General features: G+C 63.4%; 1 protein-coding gene across 2 annotated transcripts; it reads left to right on the top strand.

The window, feature by feature from the left end:
* Positions 1–76: 76 nt before the first annotated feature.
* LOC123648821 (collagen alpha-1(I) chain-like) lies at positions 77–18,089 on the top strand. 2 transcript variants are annotated; one of them, XM_045566693.1, is made up of 4 exons: positions 77–1,145; positions 11,039–14,309; positions 14,610–14,669; positions 14,718–18,089. In XM_045566693.1, the coding sequence occupies exons 2-4, from the start codon at positions 11,055–11,057 to the stop codon at positions 15,852–15,854; spliced, it is 4,452 nt and encodes a 1,483-aa protein (XP_045422649.1). In that variant the 5' UTR covers positions 77–1,145; positions 11,039–11,054; the 3' UTR covers positions 15,855–18,089. The 2 variants fall into 2 exon arrangements, with proteins under 2 accessions (XP_045422649.1, XP_045422648.1); XM_045566692.1 differs by having other exon boundaries at positions 14,610–18,089.
* Positions 18,090–21,937: the final 3,848 nt, after the last annotated feature.

The raw sequence follows: 21,937 nt of genomic DNA, 5'->3' as shown, positions 1-21,937 counted from the left end.
GTGCTTGGCAGCTTGGCAGCGTCTTGCTGAGGGCGCTGTTCTCCCGCTCAAGGGCTTGCCTCTGGGTGGGGCAGAGCCCTGGGGGACGGCACAGTGGGGGCCCCGAGCCCCCCGCAGCCCTGCGGAGCGGGCGGAGCCGGGCAGAAGGCAAACATGTGCCGGGGTCTGGGATATGCAAGGTGCAGACCTCGCGCTCCCACGGGCTCCGCCTTCTCTCATAGGGTGATTTGGGTGAGGAAGGTGGTGACATCTTCGTCTTCTCACTCGGCCACCCAGGCGGGGGTGCAGTGGTGCAGTCACAGCCCACTGTGCCCTGAGCTCCTGGCTCAAGCCGTCCTCCCGCCTCGGCCTCCCAAGTGCTGGGACTGCAGGCGTGAGCCGCACGCCCGGCCTCACTGAGGGTTTTTGTGTGGGGCCACGGCCGGGTGGGCGAGGCTGGCAGACTGCAGGTGAGGGCCCAGACTCCCGGCCCACAGTGGCTGGGTGGAGGCTTCCAGAACCACCCCACCCTCCTTCCCCGGGGGAGCTGCCCGCACTCTGCAGCAGCAGGCAGCCCTGCCCGGCCGCGGCCCTTTCCCAGTAGAGGCATCGGGCCCGTCTCGGGGAAGCGCAGAGTCATGCTGCGGGAGGGGCTGTGGTCACTGCACTGCGCGGCCTGCAGCCCCGCGTTTCCGAGTAGCTGAACTAATGCTGCCCGCTAATGGCGCTTTTCAGCCCAAAGAGCCAGAAAGACAGACAGTGGGCGAGGGCCTCCCCCGGCACGTGGCCCGCTGCGGGGTCCCAGCCCACAGAGGTGGGAAAATTAACTGAGGATTGTCTTTCGGGAGAAGAACCAGCTAAGGTAAGTCGGGACCCTCCCAGCACACAACGCAGCACATAGCACAGTGGCCGGGGCTTGGGGGCACCGTACCCGGCCGGCATCCTGTATTTTCTGTATTTTCTGTTTCATAGTTTAATTGGTGGAGTTTTTTCTGTTTCTCTGAGATACATGAAATCAGGGGCATCTCACAACCAGGAGCCCCTTAGGCCAGCGAGGTGTGGACTGTCTCACGAGGCCCTTCCCAGGAGCACAGCGTGGAGTGTCCCCTGTGGCTCACAGCACTCGCACGACGTCAGACAGGGAGCCTCAGAGGCAGCCGTGGCCTGTGAGTGTGGCCTGCTCCCCCCGTGCCCCGCCCACATCTGTTGGCAAAGCCTCTGCCCCTCGGTGGTCTCGAGACGTGGGATGTAAGGGGTCAGCTGGGACTTGGGACGGAGACCCCAGTCGCTGCCAAGAAACGCTGTGCCCAACAGGAGAGAGCTGGACTCTGGCAGCCACGTGTGTCCCACAAAGGCACCTGGGCTCTGTCCCGGGGTCCTGAGGCAGGGCCGCCACGTACGTCCCCACAGCAGTCACATGCTAAGAACACGCACCCTGTGTGGGGGCATGTTGGTGAGACACAAGTTGCTAGACCTCAGGCTGATTTAGATTGACTCATTGCCCCAAAGTCTTTGGTTAAGAGACTTTGCATTTATATTTTAAATTATTTTACCAGCATTTTCATATCTAAAAGCCAGATAGGAGGTAGGTTTGGCAGACGTGCTCATTCCTTTCTGACGGTTGCTAGAGGGAACAGACCCAGGGGTGACCAGATGGGACAAGCCCATCACAGGGTCTAACAAGATGAAGTGGCCCAACCACGTCTCACAAATAGGAAGGTCACAGAGCCACGTGAGCACCCCGCTTCCCTCACTGCCGCGGCGCCAGCGGCGATGATAGCAGGTGTGAGGTGTTTCCGTCACTCTGTTCTTCCCTGGAAGGTGGGTAACTATCTACTACCCTCATTTTGTAGATGAGGAAATCAAATGTCCACTGACAAAACTGGCAGTACCCAAATTGATGCTCACTCCAAATGTCTGCGCTTTAAAAACTCCATCATTAAAATTCATTCCTGCAGGTCCTTTAAACTGTAAATAGCTTTTAAGTAAAAGTGCAGGCACTGCAGCTCCTCTGGTTAAAGTCCCTGGCGTGTCGACTCACGTCCAGTTGATGCAAAGAAATAAATCACAAGCACCCTCAGGATGTCACAGCGGGTGTAAAAATACCTCCCGAAACCTGCTAGGGGACTCCGCCTGCCGCTCTCTGAGCAGAGCCTGCTGCTCGGCAGAGAGCTTAGCGCCCAGCCAGATGCTTGACGGGCCTGCGAGCATGTCAGATGCGTGGTCTGGTGGCCACGGGAGGTGATCCCCAGGGTCTCAGGCCATCGCTTGGCCTTGGGTGGCACCTCCCCCTGGCAGGACAGGCTTCCCAACCTGGGGACCTTGCAGTGCCAGCAGGAATATGTCGAGACAGCCTCTTCTTGTCCCACCACCAGGGAAGCCCAGAGAGGTCGGGGGCCTGAGTGCATCTGCAGGTACCACAGAATGTCACCACTCGCCTGGGATACATCTGTGCCCTCAGGGTCCGGGGATGCCACTTGTCACTCCATGCCTTTGCTTTCTTCCTCTCCTATTAATTATTTCTTCTTAAGTGCTTTCAAACATACAAAAAATTCACAGAAATAGCTCAGACAACTCTCATATTCCCTTCACCAAACCTCACCAACTGTTACTCTTGGGCCCCGCTGTCTTCTTACTTCCTATCTCTCGCTACACGCACACGTACACACACGTGTGCCCACTCGTGGGCACACCTTTTCTGAGCCATTTGAGAATGACCTGCCAACCTGGCGTACTTTCACCATAAATATTTCAGATGAATTTCCTCAGACAAGAAAATACTTACATAACCACTGTATGCTTATTCAAAGTTGGGGAACTTAACCTTCAATAATGCTATAGTCAAACATAATAGCTTTCTATTGTAATATGCTATGTGATAGTTTATATCACACATTATAAATTTTGCCAATTGTTTCATCAGTGTGCTGTTTAATCTATATCTCTATACCACAGATTTGTCACAGAAGGTCACTAACCCACTGCCCCACACGACTGCCTCAAGCCCGAGCACCTGCCACAGGTACCAAGTGAGGCCTGAGGCAGTGCTTGTAATTAGGCATCAGGGAGCATCGCCGAGAACTCTCTGCCTATTCACGTCTCAGGCTTGGAAGAGCGTCCATTGTTTATGGCTTCAGTCACAGCCTGTTGACTAGACACCCTCTGTCAATCACAGCAGTTGACTAGACACCCCTGTCAGTCACAGCAGTTGACTAGACACCACTGTCAGTCACAGCACTTGACTAGACACACTCGGTCACAGCGGTTGACTAGACACACTCTATTAGTCCCAGCACTTGACTAGACACCCTCTGTCAGTCACAGCCGGTTGACTAGACACCCCCTGTCAGTCACAGGCAGTTGACTAGACACCCCTGTCAGTCACAGCACTTGACTAGCCACCCTCTATCAGTCACAGCAGTTGACTAGACACCCTCTGTCAGTCACAGCAGTTGACTAGACACCCTCTGTCAGTCACAGCCGGTTGACTAGACACCCTCTGTCAGTCACAGCCCGTTGACTAGACACCCTCTGTCAGTCACAGCCAGTTGACTAGACACCCCCTGTCAGTCATAGCAGTTGACTAGACACCCTCTGTCAGTCACAGCCGGTTGACTAGACACCCTCTGTCAGTCACAGCCGGTTGACTAGACACCCTCTGTCAGTCACAGCCCGTTGACTAGACACCCTCTGTCAGTCACAGCCAGTTGACTAGACACCCCCTGTCAGTCATAGCAGTTGACTAGACACCCTCTGTCAGTCACAGCTGGTTGACTAGACACCCTCTGTCAGTCACAGCTGGTTGACTAGACACCCTCTGTCAGTCACAGCAGTTGACCAGGCACCCTCTGTCAGTCACAGCTGGTTGACTAGGCACCCTCTGTCAGTCACAGCGGTTGACTAGACACCCTCTGTCAGTCACAGCCCGTTGACTAGACACCCCCTGTCAGTCACAGCCAGTTGACTAGACACCCCCTGTCAGTCACAGCAGGTTGACTAGGCACCCTCTGTCAGTCACAACAGTTGACTAGACACCCACTGTCAGTCACAGCCGGTTGACTAGACACCCTCTGTCAGTCACAGCTGGTTGACTAGACACCCTCTGTCAGTCACAGCCGGTTGACTAGACACCCCTGTCAGTCACAGTGGTTGACTAGACACACTCTGTCAGTCACAGCTGGTTGACTAGACACCCTCTGTCAGTCACAGCCGTTGACTAGATACCCTCTGTCAGTCACAGCTGGCTGACTAGACACCCCCTGTCAGTCACGCGTGGGTTGACAAGACATCTCTCTTTCAATTACAGTTATAGTCACACGTGATGTTTGGGTGCAAGACCCTGGGGTATCGTAGCCCAGAAAGCTGCCCATCAATCTTTAGGCAGATTTATTTCCAGGAAAACACAGATATTCAAGTTCTCTGGCTGATTCCTTAGTACAGTTTCAACTATTAGGTACCTAGTTACCCAAAGAAAAATTATAGGGAACTGTTAGCAAACATTTGTTATTGGCCTTACTAGATAAATAGCCACTATTAAAATGATGCTTACAAATTATGACCAAGAGTCAATATTACAGTTGGCCTTAGCAGCTCACGGCTGTAAAGGTCACAGGGGGCTGACTCACTGCGGCTCACACCCAGATCCCTGTTTGGCCCTGGCCTTCCGGGCTTTTAGAAAGGACTTTCACCTCTTGCTGTTGGAGCTTTCTTATTCAGAAATCTAATATTAGATTTATTTGTGAAATGTTGGCAACCTCAGCTTAAAGGGCCTGTGCTATTTAAAATCTGTCTTATGTTTAAAAGCAACTAAAGAACCTTGATTGCTTCTCTTTTTATAATAGCGATTTGGCAAATGCCCACTTGGTGCCCTCACGCAGGTTGCGGACCCCGAGCAAGGCTGTTGTCCTCTTTGGGAGAGCAGTTGGGCCGTGGAGGTCGGCCGCTGAAGGTCTTTTATGAAAACCTCCCCAGAGCCCACCCTGGCTGGGGACTGAATCGTGGGCAAGGCCCGACGCTGGGACCCGCGTCGTCACAGGCCATCTGTCCCTCCAGACTGACCAGTGAGGGCCCCGTGGAACCCAGGAGGAGCTGCCCGGGCTCTATCGGTGAACCACAGACGGGGCTGTGTGTTGCCGGGGCGGGCGTAGGCGGCAAAGTCTCCCCCGGCTCCCCTGTCCTGCTCCAGGGTGTCACCAGGGGCCGGCGCATCTCAGGGGAGCAGAAGGGCGTGTGGCCCTTCCTGGCTGTCATGGCTTTGTGGGGAGACAGCACGGGAGCAAGCAGTTAGGAAAACAGAACATGCTGATCCTTCACGTTCGGTGAGCGCCAGCCGTGCTCTAGGAAGACAGAGTAGCGCGGCAGGCGTGGCCCTGCCTCTGTCCTCTGCATGCTGAAGTGCTGGGGTGGGAACATTAATACAATAATTACATAAAACAATCCTGGAAGCAGATATGAAGTCATATCCGTCCTACCTGGCATGAGAGCACGTGGCAGGAGCCCTGGGGCTGAGCCGCAGGAGGCAGCGGGGGCGCAATGGCCTCATTCAATCGCTCGGGCTGGTCCCCAGGGGGACGGGAAATGGCAGTGTGGCCCCTCATCAGTGAGGCTGGGCTGTGTGTCACAGAGCACTGCTGGCCAAGGGCCTCCAAGCGCCCCAGGTGGATGTGGAGGGTCAGCAGGCCTGGGGGCCTGGCTGAGGCTGGGTGTTCCGAGGGGCACCTGGCCCAGGCGGACAGTCGCGGAGCCTGCCCTGGGCTTGCTGTGGGCCCCCGCCCTGCCCCGCTCAGGGGAGGACCAGGTGAGGGGCACTCTCTGCCCGGGGCACGCAGGGGGGCCAGACAGGCTCAGGGGAGAGTGAGGCTGAGGCCCCTGCTGTACCCATGAAGAACCTAGGGCGCCCGGGGACTGGGCCCGGGTGTTTCCCCGGAGTGTGATGGTCTCTGGTCTCCTTGTGTTTTCTTTCTTTTTTTTTTTTTTTTTTTTTGGAGACAGAGTCTCTCTCTGTTGCCCGGGCTAGAGTGCCATGGCATCAGCCTAGCTCACAGCAACCTCAAACTCCTGGGCTCAAGCAATCCTCTTGCCTCAGCCTCCCAAAGTGCTAGGATTACAGGCATGAGCCACTGTGCCCAGCCCCTCTCCTCGTATTTTCAAGTGACCTTGTGGCTTGCCAGAGTCCCTGACACAACTCAATTGGGAAGTTTGCCACGCCCTGCTGTTGATACGGGCCCCTGGCAGGAGGACGTTCCACTGCATCCTGGCCCGGGCTCTGCAGCTGCCCGGGTGCCCAGGGGATGCCATGGGCAGGCAGCAGCCACAGGGGGAGCGTGGACGTGGCCGGGACTCCGCAGGAAGCTTTGGGAGCAGCAGCTGTCCTGCCTCTCGCCCCCTCAGCAATGACGCCCCGCGTGTGCTCCAGGTCAGGCGTGCGAGTGTGCTGGGAAGTAAGAGGACCATGTCCAGGGGGGTCCTGAGGTCGCACTGTGACCCCCTGAGGGGCCGAGGAGAGGTCTGCATGCGGTCACCTGCGGAAAGGTGTCGGAGCTGGGAGGTCAGGAAGGTAGGAGCTTGCCGGGGGCGGGGGCTGCGGCTCCTCCCTGGCACAGCGCGGCAGGGCCGGAGCTGGGAGACAGGCTGGTGAGCTGGAGCTGGCCGGAAGGGTGGTCACCGGGCCGCAGAGCCTGCGGGCGGGGAGGGGCCGGGCCCGTGCACAGCCCGGAGCAGGTGAACCCAGGTCCAAACTAGGGCTGTTCCGCGGCCCTGGGCATCTGCGGCGGCCTGCTCTGTGCGTGCCAGGCTGCTCCGGGCGCTGGGGGCAGAGCGGAGAGCAGGGTGGACGCTGCCCGCGCACGGCCTGCGTCCCACTGCAGGGAGCCGGACAAAAATAGACATGACATGTTTGAAATGCCACTCGAATCGCAGAAGGTGTAAGTGCTATGACAAGTCACCCGGGCAGTGTGCCGGGAACAGCGGTGGGCTCAGGAATGCCCCTCAGAGGGGACGCTGGTCGGCCTGAAGGCGCCGCATGAATGTGCTTGAGCCTGGGAACAGCTGCACAAAGGCCCTAAGGCGGGCGTGCGCCAGGCGGGTGAAGCAACCAAAAGAGCCAGCCAGCGCCGCTGGGGTCTTGCAGGGGCTGCTCCAGGGGCGAGTGGACAGGGCCGGTGGAGCCGGAGGCCCGGCGCCCAGGTGGGCTGGGCTGGGAGGGCGGGCGTGCAGCCGGCAGCGTGAGCGGCGTGAGGACCTGACCGTGCGGGGCAGGTGCAGCCTGCAGGGCCGCCGCCCAATGCAAGGAGGAACTTTGGTGACCAGTGATTGCTGGACAAAAAGGACTTACTGCTGTGAATCCCTTATCACAGCTGCAGCTCTGCCAACGCCCCCAGCCGCCGCTCCCGCGAGACCCCTGCTCGCAGAGGAGAGCGCATGCGCCGGGAAAGCCGGGCCCAGCCCCACGGTGGGCAGGGAAGCTCTGTGGAGCTGTGCGGGCGGAGCCGTCGGGCAGCCCCTCAGCCTAATCTTGGTGGCTGCTGCGCTGTCTTGGTGACACCGCAGACTCATCACCAGGTAACAGACCTGAGCGTGACGCAGACGAGCGCTCAGCCCGGGCAGCTGAGCTGGATTTAGATCTGCCGCGACTCCGCGAGGTGAGAAGGACACGGGCAAGTCCAGCCGGGCGTGGCCGTGGGGAAGCAGGGCCAGGGCCTGGGCGCGTGGGGGGGTCCTGCCGTGACCAGGTGCCCCCGACCCGAGGTTGCAGAGATGGGGCCTTTTCTACGTCCGTGCAGAGCAGCGTTTACGCTCCTCCCCTCCAGACACCAGCCTGGGGCTGAGGTGGGGACTGAACCGCAGCTCAGTTCCGTCCTGTGCAGGCCGTGCGGCCCACAGGCCACCAGCAGGAATGTGGAGAGCGGCAGATCCCCTCGCACGCACGTGGCTGAGCCTGGAGGCCTTTGTTCAGCAGGTCGGAATGTCCCCAAGCAGTGCAGCCATCCCAGTGACTCACCCGCAAAGGCACTGAGATGACTGAAACAGCCCAGCAGGCAGAGACGGGCAGTGACCAGGGGCAGGGGACGGGCAGTGACCAGGGGCAGGGGACGGGCAGTGACCAGGGCCTGGGGGACAGGCAGTGACCAGGGGCAGGGGATGGGCAGTGACCAGGGCCTGGGGGACAGGCAGTGACCAGGGGCAGGGGACGGGCAGTGACCATGGGCAGGGGACGGGCAGTGACCAGGGGCAGGGGGACAGGCAGTGACCAGGGGCAGGGGACAGGCAGTGACCAGGGGCAGGGAACGGAAAGTGACCAGGGGCAGGGGACAGGCAGTGACCAGAGGCAGGGGACGGGCAGTGACCAGGGGCAGGGGACATGCAGTGACCAAGGCCTGGGGGATGGGCAGTGACCAGGGCCTGGGGACGGGCAGTGACCAGGGCCTGGGGGACGGGCAGTGACCAGGGCCTGGGGATGGGCAGTGACCAGGGGCAGAGGACGGGCAGTGACCAGGGGCAGGGGGATGGGCAGTGACCAGGGGCAGGGGACGGGCAGTGACCAGGGGCAGGGGAGCGTGGCTGGTGCCGGCAGCAGCGACGGGAACAGAAATGGGCCCAGGACGTGCGTGCGGAGGCTGGGGCTGTAGCTGAGTGGCTCTGGGCGTGGCTGGGGCAGCTCCCGTGCGAGTGGGTGCGTGGTGGGTGGAGGTGACACGGGGCAGGCGGGAACGGCAGGAGGAGGGACTGGGGTGTGGCTGTCACACCTGTGAGCCCCGGTGTCCAGCCCCAGACTCAGACCTGGGCAGCTGACCACGATGCCAGAGCTAGGTGCCCACCAATTAAAAGATGCCACATCGCATGTGCCCCGGGAAATAAAACAGTGCTGCCAGGCCAGGTGTCCAGACTGGGGCCCCGGGGCGAGAAACAGAGCTCCCGTCAGTGGTGGCTCCGCTCCGGGCACAGCTGTCCCTGGCACCCCAGCACGCGATACGCGGCCCGTCCCTGTGGGCGTCCTCTGCCTGAGACGGCCGGGAGAGAGGTGTCGAGTGCTTTGGAGGAAGCACCCGAAACGCTTTCACCTGGGCCACAAACCCCCGGATGAGCCAACCACACGGCGCGGAGGGGCCAGAGCCGCCGGCGGTGCACAGCGCTGGTCCCGCGACAGAGGCTGGCCCTCCTCCAGCTCCCCGACCCCCCGACGCCGCTCGAGGGTGGTCTGTCGGCTCTGGGTCCAGGGAGTGTGGGCGGGCGCTGGAGGGGCAGTTCCTGGGGGCCAGGCCTGGGGGTGGTCTACCAGCTGCGAGGACACAGAGTGGCTGCTCCCCGGTGGGCAGGGGTCTCTCAGGACAGTGGCATTCCGGCCGAAGCACAGGACTGCTCCTCGGAAGCATCTGTTTGGCAGAGGGCTCCGTGCACGGCACACTGTGGCTTTGGAGTGTGTTCAGGTCTAGTTTTGTGTTTGAGTGTCTGATCCGCCACGGTGGTCCTGTGCCTGCAGCTGTCTGAGGTTTGCGAAGTCTCTGTCCCGCGCGGCGGTTGGGGGAGGGGCCATTAGAAACGCAGAGTCCCGGCCCCTCCCCCCGACAACTGGACCAGAAGTGTGGGTGGGCTCCCCCATTCCAGGTTTTCAAAACTGCTCTGGGTGTTCCTATGTCCCTGGTGTTTGAGGGTGACTAAAACAGGCCCTTCTGCGAGAACTTGCTGCGTGAGGAGGGGGTGCTGCCGGGGTCCGAGAAAGCGCAGTCCCGTGTCTGCCTAGTGAGCTGGGGGTCCCCACTCCAGAAAGGAGGGATTCTCCATGTCGGACCCATCCTAGGCACAGGGCGGGTCACGTGGCCACAGCTCTCACACCATGTGACCATCTGTGTGCAGGGCAGAGGTCAGCGGGGGCAGAGGCGCCGTCACCTCCCCGTGGCAGGGGCTCAACGCCCGCTTCTGTGGAGGACATGCGGCTTCCGAGGCCAGGGCTCTCTGGTGGAAGGAGCAGGCAGCACAGAGGGGACCCGTCCACAGGTGCCCACCCGCCTGTCGGCCCTGCTCAACATGAGAGCACGGCTGGGCCAGGACCTGCCTCCGGCCTTGCAGCCTGAGTTCTCCTTAGTCTCCCGGCCGGGACTGTTCTGCCATAGCCACGGATGCCGGTGTCCGAGGAGGCTCAGTGTGCGTACTGTCAAGAGCACCGTGAGCACGTTCCCTGCGGCCTAAAGCCTTTGTCCTGCACCTGTCACCTCCTTGCGGTGGACGGCTGGCAGGCGTGACCACCCCCACCGAGACTCTGGGGTCTCCTCACGCCCCCTGCCCGCCCGCCCGCCCCCAGCCCCGGCAGGCCCCGTCTGAGGGCGGCTCGTGCAGATGCTCCCAAAGGCCCCCAGGCCACAACCTGCTCGGGCCTCTGACAGCCGGGAGGTGGGAGGGACTCAGAGACGTGTCTCCCGGGGAAGTGGCCCCATGGGGTTGCGGGAGCCCACTGGGCGGGCTTGGGAGGCTCAGCGGGTGATGGGGCTGCCCTCCCCCCACTCCTCCCCACCCCATCCTGCTCCCCCACCGCCCCCCCCCTCCACCGCGGTGACTGGTCCCTGCCCGGCAGTGGGGCGTCCACCGCTCCCTGCTCCGGCGCCTGCTGCCGAGTGCCTCGGGGGTGCGCTGAGGGACCTGGCCCTTGGCCACTGCAGTGGCAACTCTGTCTTCCACACGCAAAGCTAGAGATGTGCACAGGCCACACGGGGAACACGCATTCTTGGTGCCACTGTTTTCCTGCTTGCACAAGCTACACGTGTCCCTCTGTGCAGTGAAACACCTGTGCGTACAAAGCCGTGTACTGCGCGCCCGTCAGCGCCCTCCGCAGCACAGGGGTCAGAAGTCGCTGCTGTCTAACAGGAAACCGCCACCCAGGCAGGGACCGCGCCCGACCCCAGAGCTCTGGGCAGGCGCAGAGCAGGACCCTCGTCCCGGCTGCCCCTCTTGCTCCCCGCTAGACCTCTGGGGGTTCTCACGACCTGGGGTTGCCACGGGAAACGCCCTGTAGGGGCATGCTGGTGCCGTGCTGGTGAGACATGTGACGACTGATTTTCTCCTACAGCCCGAAGAGCGGCGAGATGAGCAGCGGAAGGACACCCATCGACGCGCGAGCCCTGACGAAGAAGCTCGACAGGACGGCCTGCGACCCGGCCGCCCGCGCCATCCTGGGCAGTCTGCTGCTCTACGTCTCCGGCCGGGAGGACGGGCCGCCCACCGGGGTCCGCAGGCCGAGCCGCCAGCCCGAGTCCCAGGAGGCCGCCCGGCGGCCCACGCGCTTCCAGCTCCTGCAGGCCAAGTTCCTGGGCTCCGGCCGCGAGCCCCACCTCAAGAGGACCCGGGAGGTGGGCAGGCTGATCCCCAGGGACAGACACGGGCCCGGCCGCGGCCTGGTGAGCACCACCATCAGCAAGCTCTTGGACAAGACCAAGGAGAGGGCTGGCGACCCGGGCGAGAAGCCCCGCTGCAGCCCCCCCACCGGCAAAAGCACCGTGAAAAGCATCCTGAAGAAGTTCTTGGCCGCGGAGGAGAAGGAAGCGCAGGAGACGGCAGCCCGCGAGAGGCCCCCGGCGGAGCGGCCCAGAGCCCCCACGGGCCTCCTGCCGAAGGTCGTGGGCAAGAGCTCGGTGCTGTCCAAGCTGCGCGAGAAGTTCGAGCAGAGCGCCTGCCTCTGCTCCGAGGCCGGCCTGCTGCCGCTGCGCAGGGAGGAGCGGAAGAAGAGGAACCTGCAGAGGAAGAAGATGCACAGGCCGGAGGTGCGGGTGCTGCACACGGCCACCATGGCCAGCACCTGCGTCAGGACGCCCCCCGCCCGCTTCCTGGCCTGCACCGCGGAGCCCCTGCCAGCCCTCAGCGTGGCCACCGTCGTCTGCGGCCCCAGGAGCTGGCTGTCCCGCTGCACCAAGATCAGCCACGCGGGCGCGAGGCGCCAGCCCGGAAGAGAAGCCGGCCTGCGCCCCGACGCGGGGGAAGCGGAGCCCAGCGGGGAAGGGGCACACGGGACGGGGCCCCTCCAGGGGGAGCCCAGAGAACAGCCCCAGGCCCCAGCTCAGAGGGGCGGCCCCGAAGCTGTGGCCCCGGCACTGCCCTGTGTGGGGCCGGACTCCCCCGCGCTCCCTGGCCATGTGTCCGCCCTGTCCCTGCCGTCCCCACTAGGGTCGCCCAGCCCAAGTGGCGCCAGGACGGTGGGTGCCACAGCAGGGAGTGCCGCGTTTGGCTCCTGGGAGGGGAGGGACGCGAGAGCCGCTGGGCCTGCAGGGCCGCTGCACGAGGGCGCGGGGCAGGTCCCTGAAGTCGCCATGACAGTCTGCAGCTCAGAGGATGAGGTGCCAGAGTCAGAGAGGGAGCCCCTCTTTGCCACCCAGAAGCATTTCCCGGAGCAGAACGGGCCACAGTGCATCCCCCCGCTCCACACGCCCGCGGTCCGGGCCGCTCGGCGAGCGCAGCCTGCCGTGGAGCCCCCGCGGATCACTGTGCAGCGCCCGGTTGTCCACGAGATGCCACCTGCTCCTGCCTGCCTGGGACACGCGCCACCCAGCAGAGACGTGCCTTCCCCGGAGCGCGGAGCGGAGAGCGCGGTTGAAAGTGCGCACGCGGGGGCGGGCAGGGCCCCGGCGGAGCTGGGCGGGCCTTCTGGGACCCCGGCGGGACCCCGGCCTTCTCCCACGCAGGGGGCCCCGGCAGGCCCGAGCCCTGCACCACCTCCAGGCGCTGCCGGGGCCGACGGCAGCTTCCCAGACGCGGCTGCGATGCAGAAACCCGGCGGAAAGGGAAGCGGACGCGGCTTGGAGAGTCCGAATAGTCCCAAGCATTGCGAGGATATTTCGGTAGAGAACACGTCTGAGCCCCTTGATGCGGGGCACCCAGGGCCAGAGCCGGGTGGAACCCCAAAGCCTGACGATGGCCCCTCGTCACACAATCCCACCACACGGAAAGGTCACCTCAGAAGAAACAGCTGCGGCCCCTCTGGGGGTCAGCATGCGCCGTCCCTGGGCGGGAGCAGTCTGACGGGCGCCCCCACGTCGCCGGTGGCCCCGCCCGGGGGGCGCGTGGGGCCCGAGGCCTTTGCCGCGAGGGGCGCGGGCGGGCTGTGCACACAGGGGCCGCGCCAGGGGCCGCCGGCCAGGTCAGCCCAGCCCCTGCAGGTTGCCCAGGGAAACGCCAGCCGCGATTTTGGCAAGAACGGGCTGTCATCCTTCGATGAACGACCCAAACCAAGTATCGAAGTCCCCAGGGAGATGACAGGTGCAGCGGGCGTGGCGGGTCACGCACCACCGTTGCCAGGGAGTGGCCGGCACCCTGAGCACCCCGGGGGCGAGGACGGGTGCGGAACACCAGCGACAGGTCCTCGTGCTGCCGAGGGGGGCGGCCTCGTGGGACAGTGTCTCCCTCAGGAACCCGACCCCCCCCACGTGTGGGCACCGGGTGCAGCTGCAGAAAGGAGTGTCCTCCAGGGCCCGGCGTCCACCGTGGGGCCCCCGGCCCCCCACCCACAGGGAGCCGCCCATCCCTCCCCGGTGCCCTGTGCTACCCGAGAGCCGGCGGCCCGCGAGAGCATCGCAGCGGCGGGAGGCAGAGACCGCGGAGCTGAGGCAGGAAGCCCTCCAGGTCTCGACGCGCAGCCCCCAGCTCCAGCCTCCACTTGCCACAGGCCCTGGGGAGCCAGCCCAGCGGGGCCCAGTCTCGGCCCGGGCGAGCTGCTGTCGCCTTCCGAGAACCCGCGGGCCGCACACAGAGAGGGCCTCGCGTCAGAAAAGCAGCCACCTTTGGGGGCAGAGCTCGCCCGCCCACCTCCCACGGCGCCATCCACGGAGTCAGGGGCTGCACAGGCGGGGAGGGCCCAGGAGCGCAGCCCTCCTGACCCGTGTGCCCGCAGCGACCCTGAGGCCAAGAGCCCAGGGGGTGAAGGCCCCGTGCTCCTCTCCCAGGGCAGGCAAGAAAGTCAGCCCGCACAGGGGAGCACTGCCTCAGGGTGCGTGAGGTCACAGCAGACGCCGCAGCCAGGGGGTTCTGGAAGGAGCACAGTGCTCTTGGGTCCGAAGGTCGTGCAGAACTTGGCAAAACAGCCTCAGGCACAGCTACAGTCAGCCCAGGACCTGGCCACAGAGGTGGGCAGCCCCTGCCCCCACAGCCACAAAGGTCAGGCAGGTGCACCGGGGCCGTGGGCGGAGCAGGGGAGGAGCCCAGGTCAGGGACAGGACACCTGGGCTGCCAAGAACCCAGACACACCTCCAGGGAGCCCTGAGGGGCTGGGAAGCCTGGCTGCCCAGGGACAGGTCCAGGGACAGCCCCAGGGACAGCCCCAGGGACAGGTCCAGGGACAGCCCCAGATACAGGTCCAGGGACAGCCCCAGGGACAGCCCCAGATACAGGTCCAGGGACAGCCCCAGAGACAGGTCCAGAGACAGGTCCAGGGACAGCCCCAGATACAGATCCAGGGACAGGTCCAGGGACAGCCCCAGATACAGGTCCAGGGACAGGTCAAGGGACAGCCCCAGGGACAGCCCCAGGGACAGGTCCAGGGACAGCCCCAGATACAGATCCAGGGACAGGTCCAGGGACAGCCCCAGAGACAGGTCCAGGGACAGCCCCAGGGACAGCCCCAGATACAGGTCCAGAGACAGGTCCAGGGACAGGTCCAGGGACAGCCCCAGATACAGGTCCAGGGACAGGTCAAGGGACAGCCCCAGATACAGGTCCAGGGACAGGTCAAGGGACAGCCCCAGATACAGGTCCAGGGACAGGTCCAGGGACAGCCCCAGGGACAAGTCCAGGGACAGCCCCAGGGACAGGGACAGGTCCAGAGACAACCCCAGGGGCAGGTCCAGGGACAGGTCAAGGGACAGCCCCAGGGACAGGTCCAGGGACAGCCCCAGGGGCAGGTCCAGGGACAGCCCCAGGGACAGGTCAAGGGACAGCCCCAGATACAGGTCCAGGGACAGGTCCAGGGACAGCCCCAGGGACAGCCCCAGGGACAGGGACAGGTCCAGGGACAGGTCCAGAGACAACCCCAGGGGCAGGTCCAGGGACAGGTCAAGGGACAGCCCCAGGGACAGGCCCCAGGACAGGTCCAGGGACAGCCCCAGGGGCAGGTCCAGGGACAGGTCAAGGGACAGCCCCAGGGACAGGCCCCAGGACAGGTCCAGGGACAGCCCCAGGGGCAGGTCCAGGGACAGGTCAAGGGACAGCCCCAGGGACAGGCCCCAGGACAGGTCAAGGGACAGCCCCAGGGACAGGTCCAAGGATGGGTTCAAGGACAGGTCCAGAAACAGCCCCAGGGACGGGTCCAAGAACAGGTCCAGGGACAGGTCCAGAGACAACCCCAGGGGCAGGTCCAGGGACAGGTGAAGGGACAGCCCCAGGGACAGGCCCCAGGACAGGTCCAGGGACAGCCCCAGGGACGGGTCCAGAGACAGGCCTGGGCTAGCAGGACAGCACCCCCGGCCAGGGAGCAGCCCGTTGCCGGCGCAGCTGGAGGAGCACCTGCTGCTGGCGGGAGTAGGGGATGGGGAACAGCTGCCCCCAGAGAGGGTGGCCAGGGGGACCCTGCTGCCCGGAGCCTGCCCCAAGGAAGCCAGCTCCCCGGGGGCAAGAGCAGCACGGCCCCTGCCCTGGAGCCCGCGAATGGCTCCGCCATGCCCGTGCCTGGAGCTGGGGGCTGCCAGAGCGCCCGGCCCGAGGGCCAAGAGGGGCTGCCCAGCAGGCCGGGGGCGCAGAGGGGCCCCCGGGGGGAGCTGGCCGTGCCGGAGCAGGAGCGGCGCAGAAAGCCATCACCCCTGGCCAAGTACAGAGCCCAGAGCTTCAGCGACCAGAGGTCCTTCGATTTGTCCTTCAGGCCAGCGAGCCTCAGAGCCAGTGACACCTTCGACCTCCCCAAGTGAGCCCGAGTCTGGCCGCCCGCGTTCCTGTCCCTGCGACACGGCTCGTCACCGGGCGTCAGGCGTTTCCTGCCTCCAAGTCTGGTTTGGCTGTGCCGTTTCATCATCTTCCTCCACTTTTACGTGACCTCGTCTTGGGGGACTCAAGTTACCTGGGGGACCTTCCCATCTGCACCCACCGCCTCCTCGGAGCCAGGTGCTAGAGCTGTGGCGGGTCTGCCTGTGGCCCCGTGGTTTCCCGTGGCTCCTGTGTCCCCTGCACCTTTGCTTGGAGGCCACTGCCCGTGTGCAGAGGTCACGCCGCACCTCAGCGCTTTGGAGCTGCGCTCGTGCGTGCCCTGCAAGCTGGCGCTTTGAGGGCTTCCCGCCTCTTGCCAGCGTGGCCAGGCTGCCCGCCCCCGCCCACTCCCACATGCCCACGGGGCACCGACCGCCCATGGCCCACAGCCAGACCTGTGCCATGCTCCCAACCTGGCCACTTGCTTAGTATCCTGGACTCATTTTTCCAAGCTGCGCCCCGCCCGTAGCTATTTTAAAGCACACGCACCTGTCGCTGGGCCACGTCTTGGTGTGCGTGGGCACTCGCCACGGAGCACGCACCCCCCAGCCCACTCGGGGGTCTCTGAAAACAGGCGGGAGGCCGTCCGATCGCGCCATGGGCCCCCGAGCAGCTGGGCTCCCGGTGAGCAGACAGCACTGCCCCCGCCCCTTTCTGGCATTGTCCCTCTCTGTGGAAAGTGTTTGCTGCCGTCCCAGGCGTGTCCTGAAGCACCTGATCGTCCCTGGGACGGGCCCTGGCGCCTGTTTTCTGACTCGAACGGAACGTCTGCTCAGAGAAAGGCATTTCATAGCTCCAGCTCTAGCGAGAGTGTCTATCCGTGGTGAGGCTGGGCCGGGGGTGTCTCAGCCACACACAGACGGGCACCGTCTCCTGGGGGGGCCTCCTGGGCTTGGCCACAGGGGCCTTGGTCTGGGGTAGCTCAGCCTCTACTGGGGACATCCCTCCTCTCAAAGAGCATGTGGGCTTCAGGGTGCAGCGGCCCCTGCCCCGGCGTCGCGGGGAGCCTGCACCTCGCGTTGAGGTTGACTTCCCCGAGCTGCCAAACCCAGGAGGCCCCTGAGACAGACGTGCAGGGGTTCCCCGCAGAGGACGGCCCTGCCCACACCGGGGCGTCCTCCCGGAGCTGTGCGCGGGGCTGGGGCTCCGGGGCCTGTGCCCCCCACACCTGCTGTGGCAGCAGCTCACTTACTACACCATGCTCCACAAAGCACTTGAGGCCGTGTTTGGCAAAGAACGTGGCAGACCGAGGAGACAGATATTAACGCTGTGCACGGGGTGCTCCCCTTTAAAACAAGCAGCAGTAGGACTTTTGTTGCTATTTCTAAGCAGACTAGAAGGTCCACTGGAGGATGCATCGAGTGGTGGTTTGCAAGTGAAGGAACCCTCAGAATCTCCTCCAGCCGCAGTTCTAGAAAAGCCAGGCCCGAGCCACTCCCACCACCCCAGGTGAGCCCCGCGTGGCCACCGGCCCGTCCTCGCGGTTTGGCAAAGGTGGCCCACGCCGCTGCCCTGCTCAATCACGCTGGAGCAGCTCTGTGCGCAGGAAGAGCTTGTGGGCCACTTCTCGGGGACTCGCAGCCCAGCGCAGGTGCGCGTGAGCCGAGACCGCGGACGGCGGAGGGAGCGGTGATGTGTTCACCCTGCAAGTGTGACCGTCACCTCCACAGAACAGCCGCCCAGGGGAGCGGGGGCCCCGACAGACAGGCATTGCAGATGAGCCCAGAGTGAAAGTGAGTGAAAGGAAGCAGGGCTTGCCCTTCGCTTCAGCCGCGTCTCTGACTGTGTGTTCCGGAAGCTCCTTGACTCCACCTCCCCGCCGGCGTCCGGCTGCTGCTGTGATGGGCACGTCTGCGGCACGGAAAGGCGGGTCCCCCCTCCCCACAGGTTCTGCGGTGGCCTCGCGGGGCTGGAATGCCATTGCTCAGAATTCTGCAAATCCAACCTCACTTTCGTATTTTTTAATGAGGTGTCCTTGCCACTGAGCTGTGATCGCGTAGTCACGCCTTAGGCCGCAGCTGTTACATTTTTGCTGTTTGTATTCCTGTACATACACGGCTCTAAAGCGGACTAGTCAGAAAAAAGTACTAAATGTGTTTTGTATTCTCTCCTTTGTATTTTTACTAACTTCACTCCGCTGGAAATAACTTCAAAAAGGAAATAAAATACATTTCCCGTCACAGATCTCCTCCTCGCATCTCTGAAGCGGCTGCATAAGTGAGGTCGGAGTCTCAGGTGGGAACCTCGAAACCCAGGCAGGAGCCGGCGTGGGGCGGTGCCTGTCGGCAGCCAGACGGGGGAGGGAGGAGGGAGGCGGCGTCTGGGGTGCCCACGCGGGGAGCCCTAGGGTGCGCTTGCCCCTAGGTCTAGCCCGAGCGTCGCGGTGCCTGGGACAGACCAGACCACGCTGAGGCGGAGGGAGCTGGGGGGTCCTGGGAGGTGCTGGGGGTGCGGAGCAGAGAAGCGGCAGGGAGACCCCGCTCAGCTCCACCAGGAGACCAACCCCCAGGCGCCTGCGGGAGGGGCTGAGCAGGGAGACAGCAGGGGTGGGGAGAAGGCTCCGGACACAGCCAGGGCGGCGGTTGAGGACTCAGTGGTCTCCTGGTTGGGTACGTGGCGTTCTCGTGCAGAGAAGGGTTGCTCTGGGGAGCCCAGAAGGATGCAGGTGCTCCTACTGCAGGTGCTCCGACTGCAGGTGCTCCTGCCAGTCCCATCCCCACCAGGGAGCCTTTGCTTGTCACCTCCGCTCACCACACCCCTTTGTGCTGAAATTCTCTGGAATATTCTGTCTCCTGCACCTAAGAGCCAGGAGTGACACCCATGGGGCGCAGTCCTGTGTTGGGACCGCTGGCCAACATGGACACACTGTACATGATGATCAAAGAAATGAAATCAATACGGTATCAGCCCATCAAACCGACAACCAAAAGCCCAAACTTTTTAAAGGAATCGGTGACACTCAGACCTTCGAGAATCTGCTGAGACCAGCATTTCTGACGGGACCAAACCGGACCTTCCTTTTCGTCATGCAATGTGGCAGTAAACACCAAGAACCTTCAGAAAGGGGTCCTGAGCCCGGTAGTCCTACCGTTTTAGGAATCATATTAAAGAAATACTCGTTATTCACAAAAATGCAAAAGGCAATCCGTGCAGTGTGGTTCAGGACAGGGACGCAGGTGACACAAACATCCACCGCCAGTCTGAGGGATGTCACCCCCAGGCTTCCGCGAGGCAGGGCGCAGCCACGTAAAATTAGCCTAACAGGAATCTCGTGAAACGGGAACTCTCTTCCATTAATGTTTAAAATCCAACATGAAATAGTAGATCCAGATACGTAAATATATATAAAAAGGGGAAATAGGAATAAAAACACACAGAAGATGAGCAGAGGTTTTCCATGAGCAGTGAGTTTATGGGCACTTGTTCCTGTGTTTATGTTTGTCACTGTTTTCCAGGTTAACTTAACGGCACCTGCAACGCAGTCATGACCAGAAGATAAATTCCTGTCCTTTCAAGGAACACCGGCGGGAGCTGGACGGAAGCCAAGTGCCCGCCCTCCGCTGCCCGACTCCCTGTAGCAGCGGTGGGGTCCTGGGTCTCGGGGACGGCCTCACCTGGGCGCTGTGGGGTCCCGGGTCTCGGGGACGGCCTCACCTGGGCGCTGTGGGGTCCCGGGTCTCGGGGACGGCCTCACCTGGGCGCTGTGGGGTCCCGGGTCTCGGGGACGGCCTCACCTGGGCACTGTGAGGTCCCGGGTCCCGGGGACGGCCTCACCTGGGCACTGTGGGGTCCCAAGTCTTGGGGATGGCCTCACCTGGGCGCTGTGGGGTCCTGGGTCTCAGGGACGGCCTCACCTGGGTGCTGTGGGGTCCCGGATCTCGGGGACGGCCTCACCTGGGCGCTGTGAGGTCCTGGGTCTCGGGGACGGCCGTCCCTCACCTGGGTGTGGCAGAGCAGGCAGGTCGGGCCGGCAGGCGGGTGGGTGGGGCAGGTCCACCTGTCAGAGGAGGCGACCAGTTGCGGGGCCAAGGCCAGGGCCCCTTTCTGCGCCTGCCCGCGTGACCGGTGCCTGGCCAGGGTCGGACTCGGGCCACCGCCCACCTCGCCGCAGCGCCTCCTGCCCGGGGCCACCAGGGGGCACTGCTGGCCTCCGGGAACAGGCTGCAGCCACCTGGGCCACCAGGGACTGTCCGTGGCTGCCCAATCACGGGAGTGAGACCAGGCAAGTGACGCAGTGAGCACAGCGTGAGGGGGCTCAAGCCCTTGCCTGTGCCCCAGCCGGGGGACTGACCCCCGAGGTTGCTGTGACATGAGTGGAGCCTCAGGAGGAGGAAGGGCGATTTGGGAGCCTTGTGCCGTGACAGCCGCACTGGGCTCCTGCAGCCACAGTGCCCGGGCCACAGACCAGCTGGCAGCTGTCACCGTCTGCACCGTGTCTCCCCCCCCCAAAGCTCGCAGGGTGGCGTCCTAACCCCAGGACCTCAGGAGGTGGCTGGATTCAGCGACAGCCTTCACAGAGGTCACGCAGGTGAACGAGGTCACGTGGGCGGGCCCTACTCCAGTAGCTCTGGAGTCCTCAGGGAGATGAGGACAGGTGACACAGAGGACGGCCACGTGAGGGCAGGCAGGGTCTGTGTCTGTGCAGCAGGAGAGAGGCCTCGAGAGGGGCCAGCCCTTCCGACCCCTCAGTCCCGGCTCAGGCGTCCAGGGCTGCGAAGGAGCAAACGTCTGCAGCCCGGTGTGACAGGCCGCGCCACGGTTGTGGGGCTCTGGTCCCAGAGGAAGAAGAGGGAAAGGGCACTGGGAGAAGACGCAACAGCTGCCGAGCCCACCGCCCCATGTGGCCTCCAGGGCCCCCCGCCCCCGCCTGGGCCCCTCTGTCAGGACGGGGCAGGTGGGGTCAGGTGGGGTCAGGTAGGGGGGCCCCGCCCTCCCGACACAGCTTCCTGGGGAGGCTCCCTGTGCCTCAGCCCCGGCACCTGCACAAAACCTTATCATGGTCATGCTGCAGTAGCACCACATGGCAATGTTTTCCTTAAAATATTCATTTTATCTTATTATAAAAATAACACTTGCTCATTGGTGACACCCTTACAATTTTCCCCTGAACCGAATCGCAAGCTCCTGCCATGGCCAGAGCGGAGCAGAAGCCCGGACTCCAGGAATCCGTGTTGGAAGCACAAAGAGCAAATCACTCGGGGTCACAGGGTCAGCCTGGCCTGCAGGCGGCGAGCCCAGTCATCTCCCTAAACCTGTTTTTCTGCCTCGCAGGTCTGGGATAGAATCCCCAGAGGAGAGGCCGAAGGTGACCTTCCCTAGGTGGGCTCCCAGATGCCCCTGTGAGCCGGGCCCTGGTGGGGAGGGTCCCAGGGGCCCCGGCTCAGCCTGCCGCCCTCCGACAGCCCTGTGCCCCTCCCCTGCGGGTAGCGAGCCCACGGGCACCTCAGCAGGACCACCCGGGTCTGGGGGGCTGTCCCCAGGCGTGTGACCGTTGCCTGCTTCTGCTGGGTCCTGAGGGGGCCTCACCGACAGGGAGAGGTCTCCCCTGCACCTTCAGGGTCACTGGGTGCCCCCCACAAGGACCGTGTGTGAGCTCCGCCCCTGTCCTGTGTCCTGCTTCCTTGCTTCCTTCCAGCAGGAGGCTGGGGAGGGATGGCCCCGCGGAGCCCCCGCCACGCCACGTGCAGGAAGCCTCCACCACAAGTCCCAGGGCAGCCAGGCCCAGACGGGAGCTCCGCGGGGCAGGCTGCGGGGCCCACTGCCCAAAACAGGTTATCACGGAAACCTTCAAACACGCACAAAAGTCCCCCCACGGCCCCGCGTCCACCCTCGAGGATTTCCCCACGGTCCTTTGTGTTCATCCACCTGCTGCTGTCATTTCTGTGCCGCAGTGTTTTAAAGCCCGTCCCAGACTTCAGGTCATTTTGCCCATAAATACTTTCCTCTCCTGTCAAGTAAAAAGCAAAGCTGGGCACAGGGCCGCGAGACTGCGCGTCCAGCTGCCAGGGAGGGTCCTTGAGCCTGGGAG

The sequence above is a fragment of the Lemur catta genome, chromosome 13 (assembly GCF_020740605.2).
Source record: "Lemur catta isolate mLemCat1 chromosome 13, mLemCat1.pri, whole genome shotgun sequence".
Lineage (NCBI taxonomy): Eukaryota > Metazoa > Chordata > Mammalia > Primates > Lemuridae > Lemur > Lemur catta.
The sequence above is the reverse complement of the archived record's forward strand: the minus strand, read 5'-3'. Positions and strand labels throughout refer to the sequence as shown.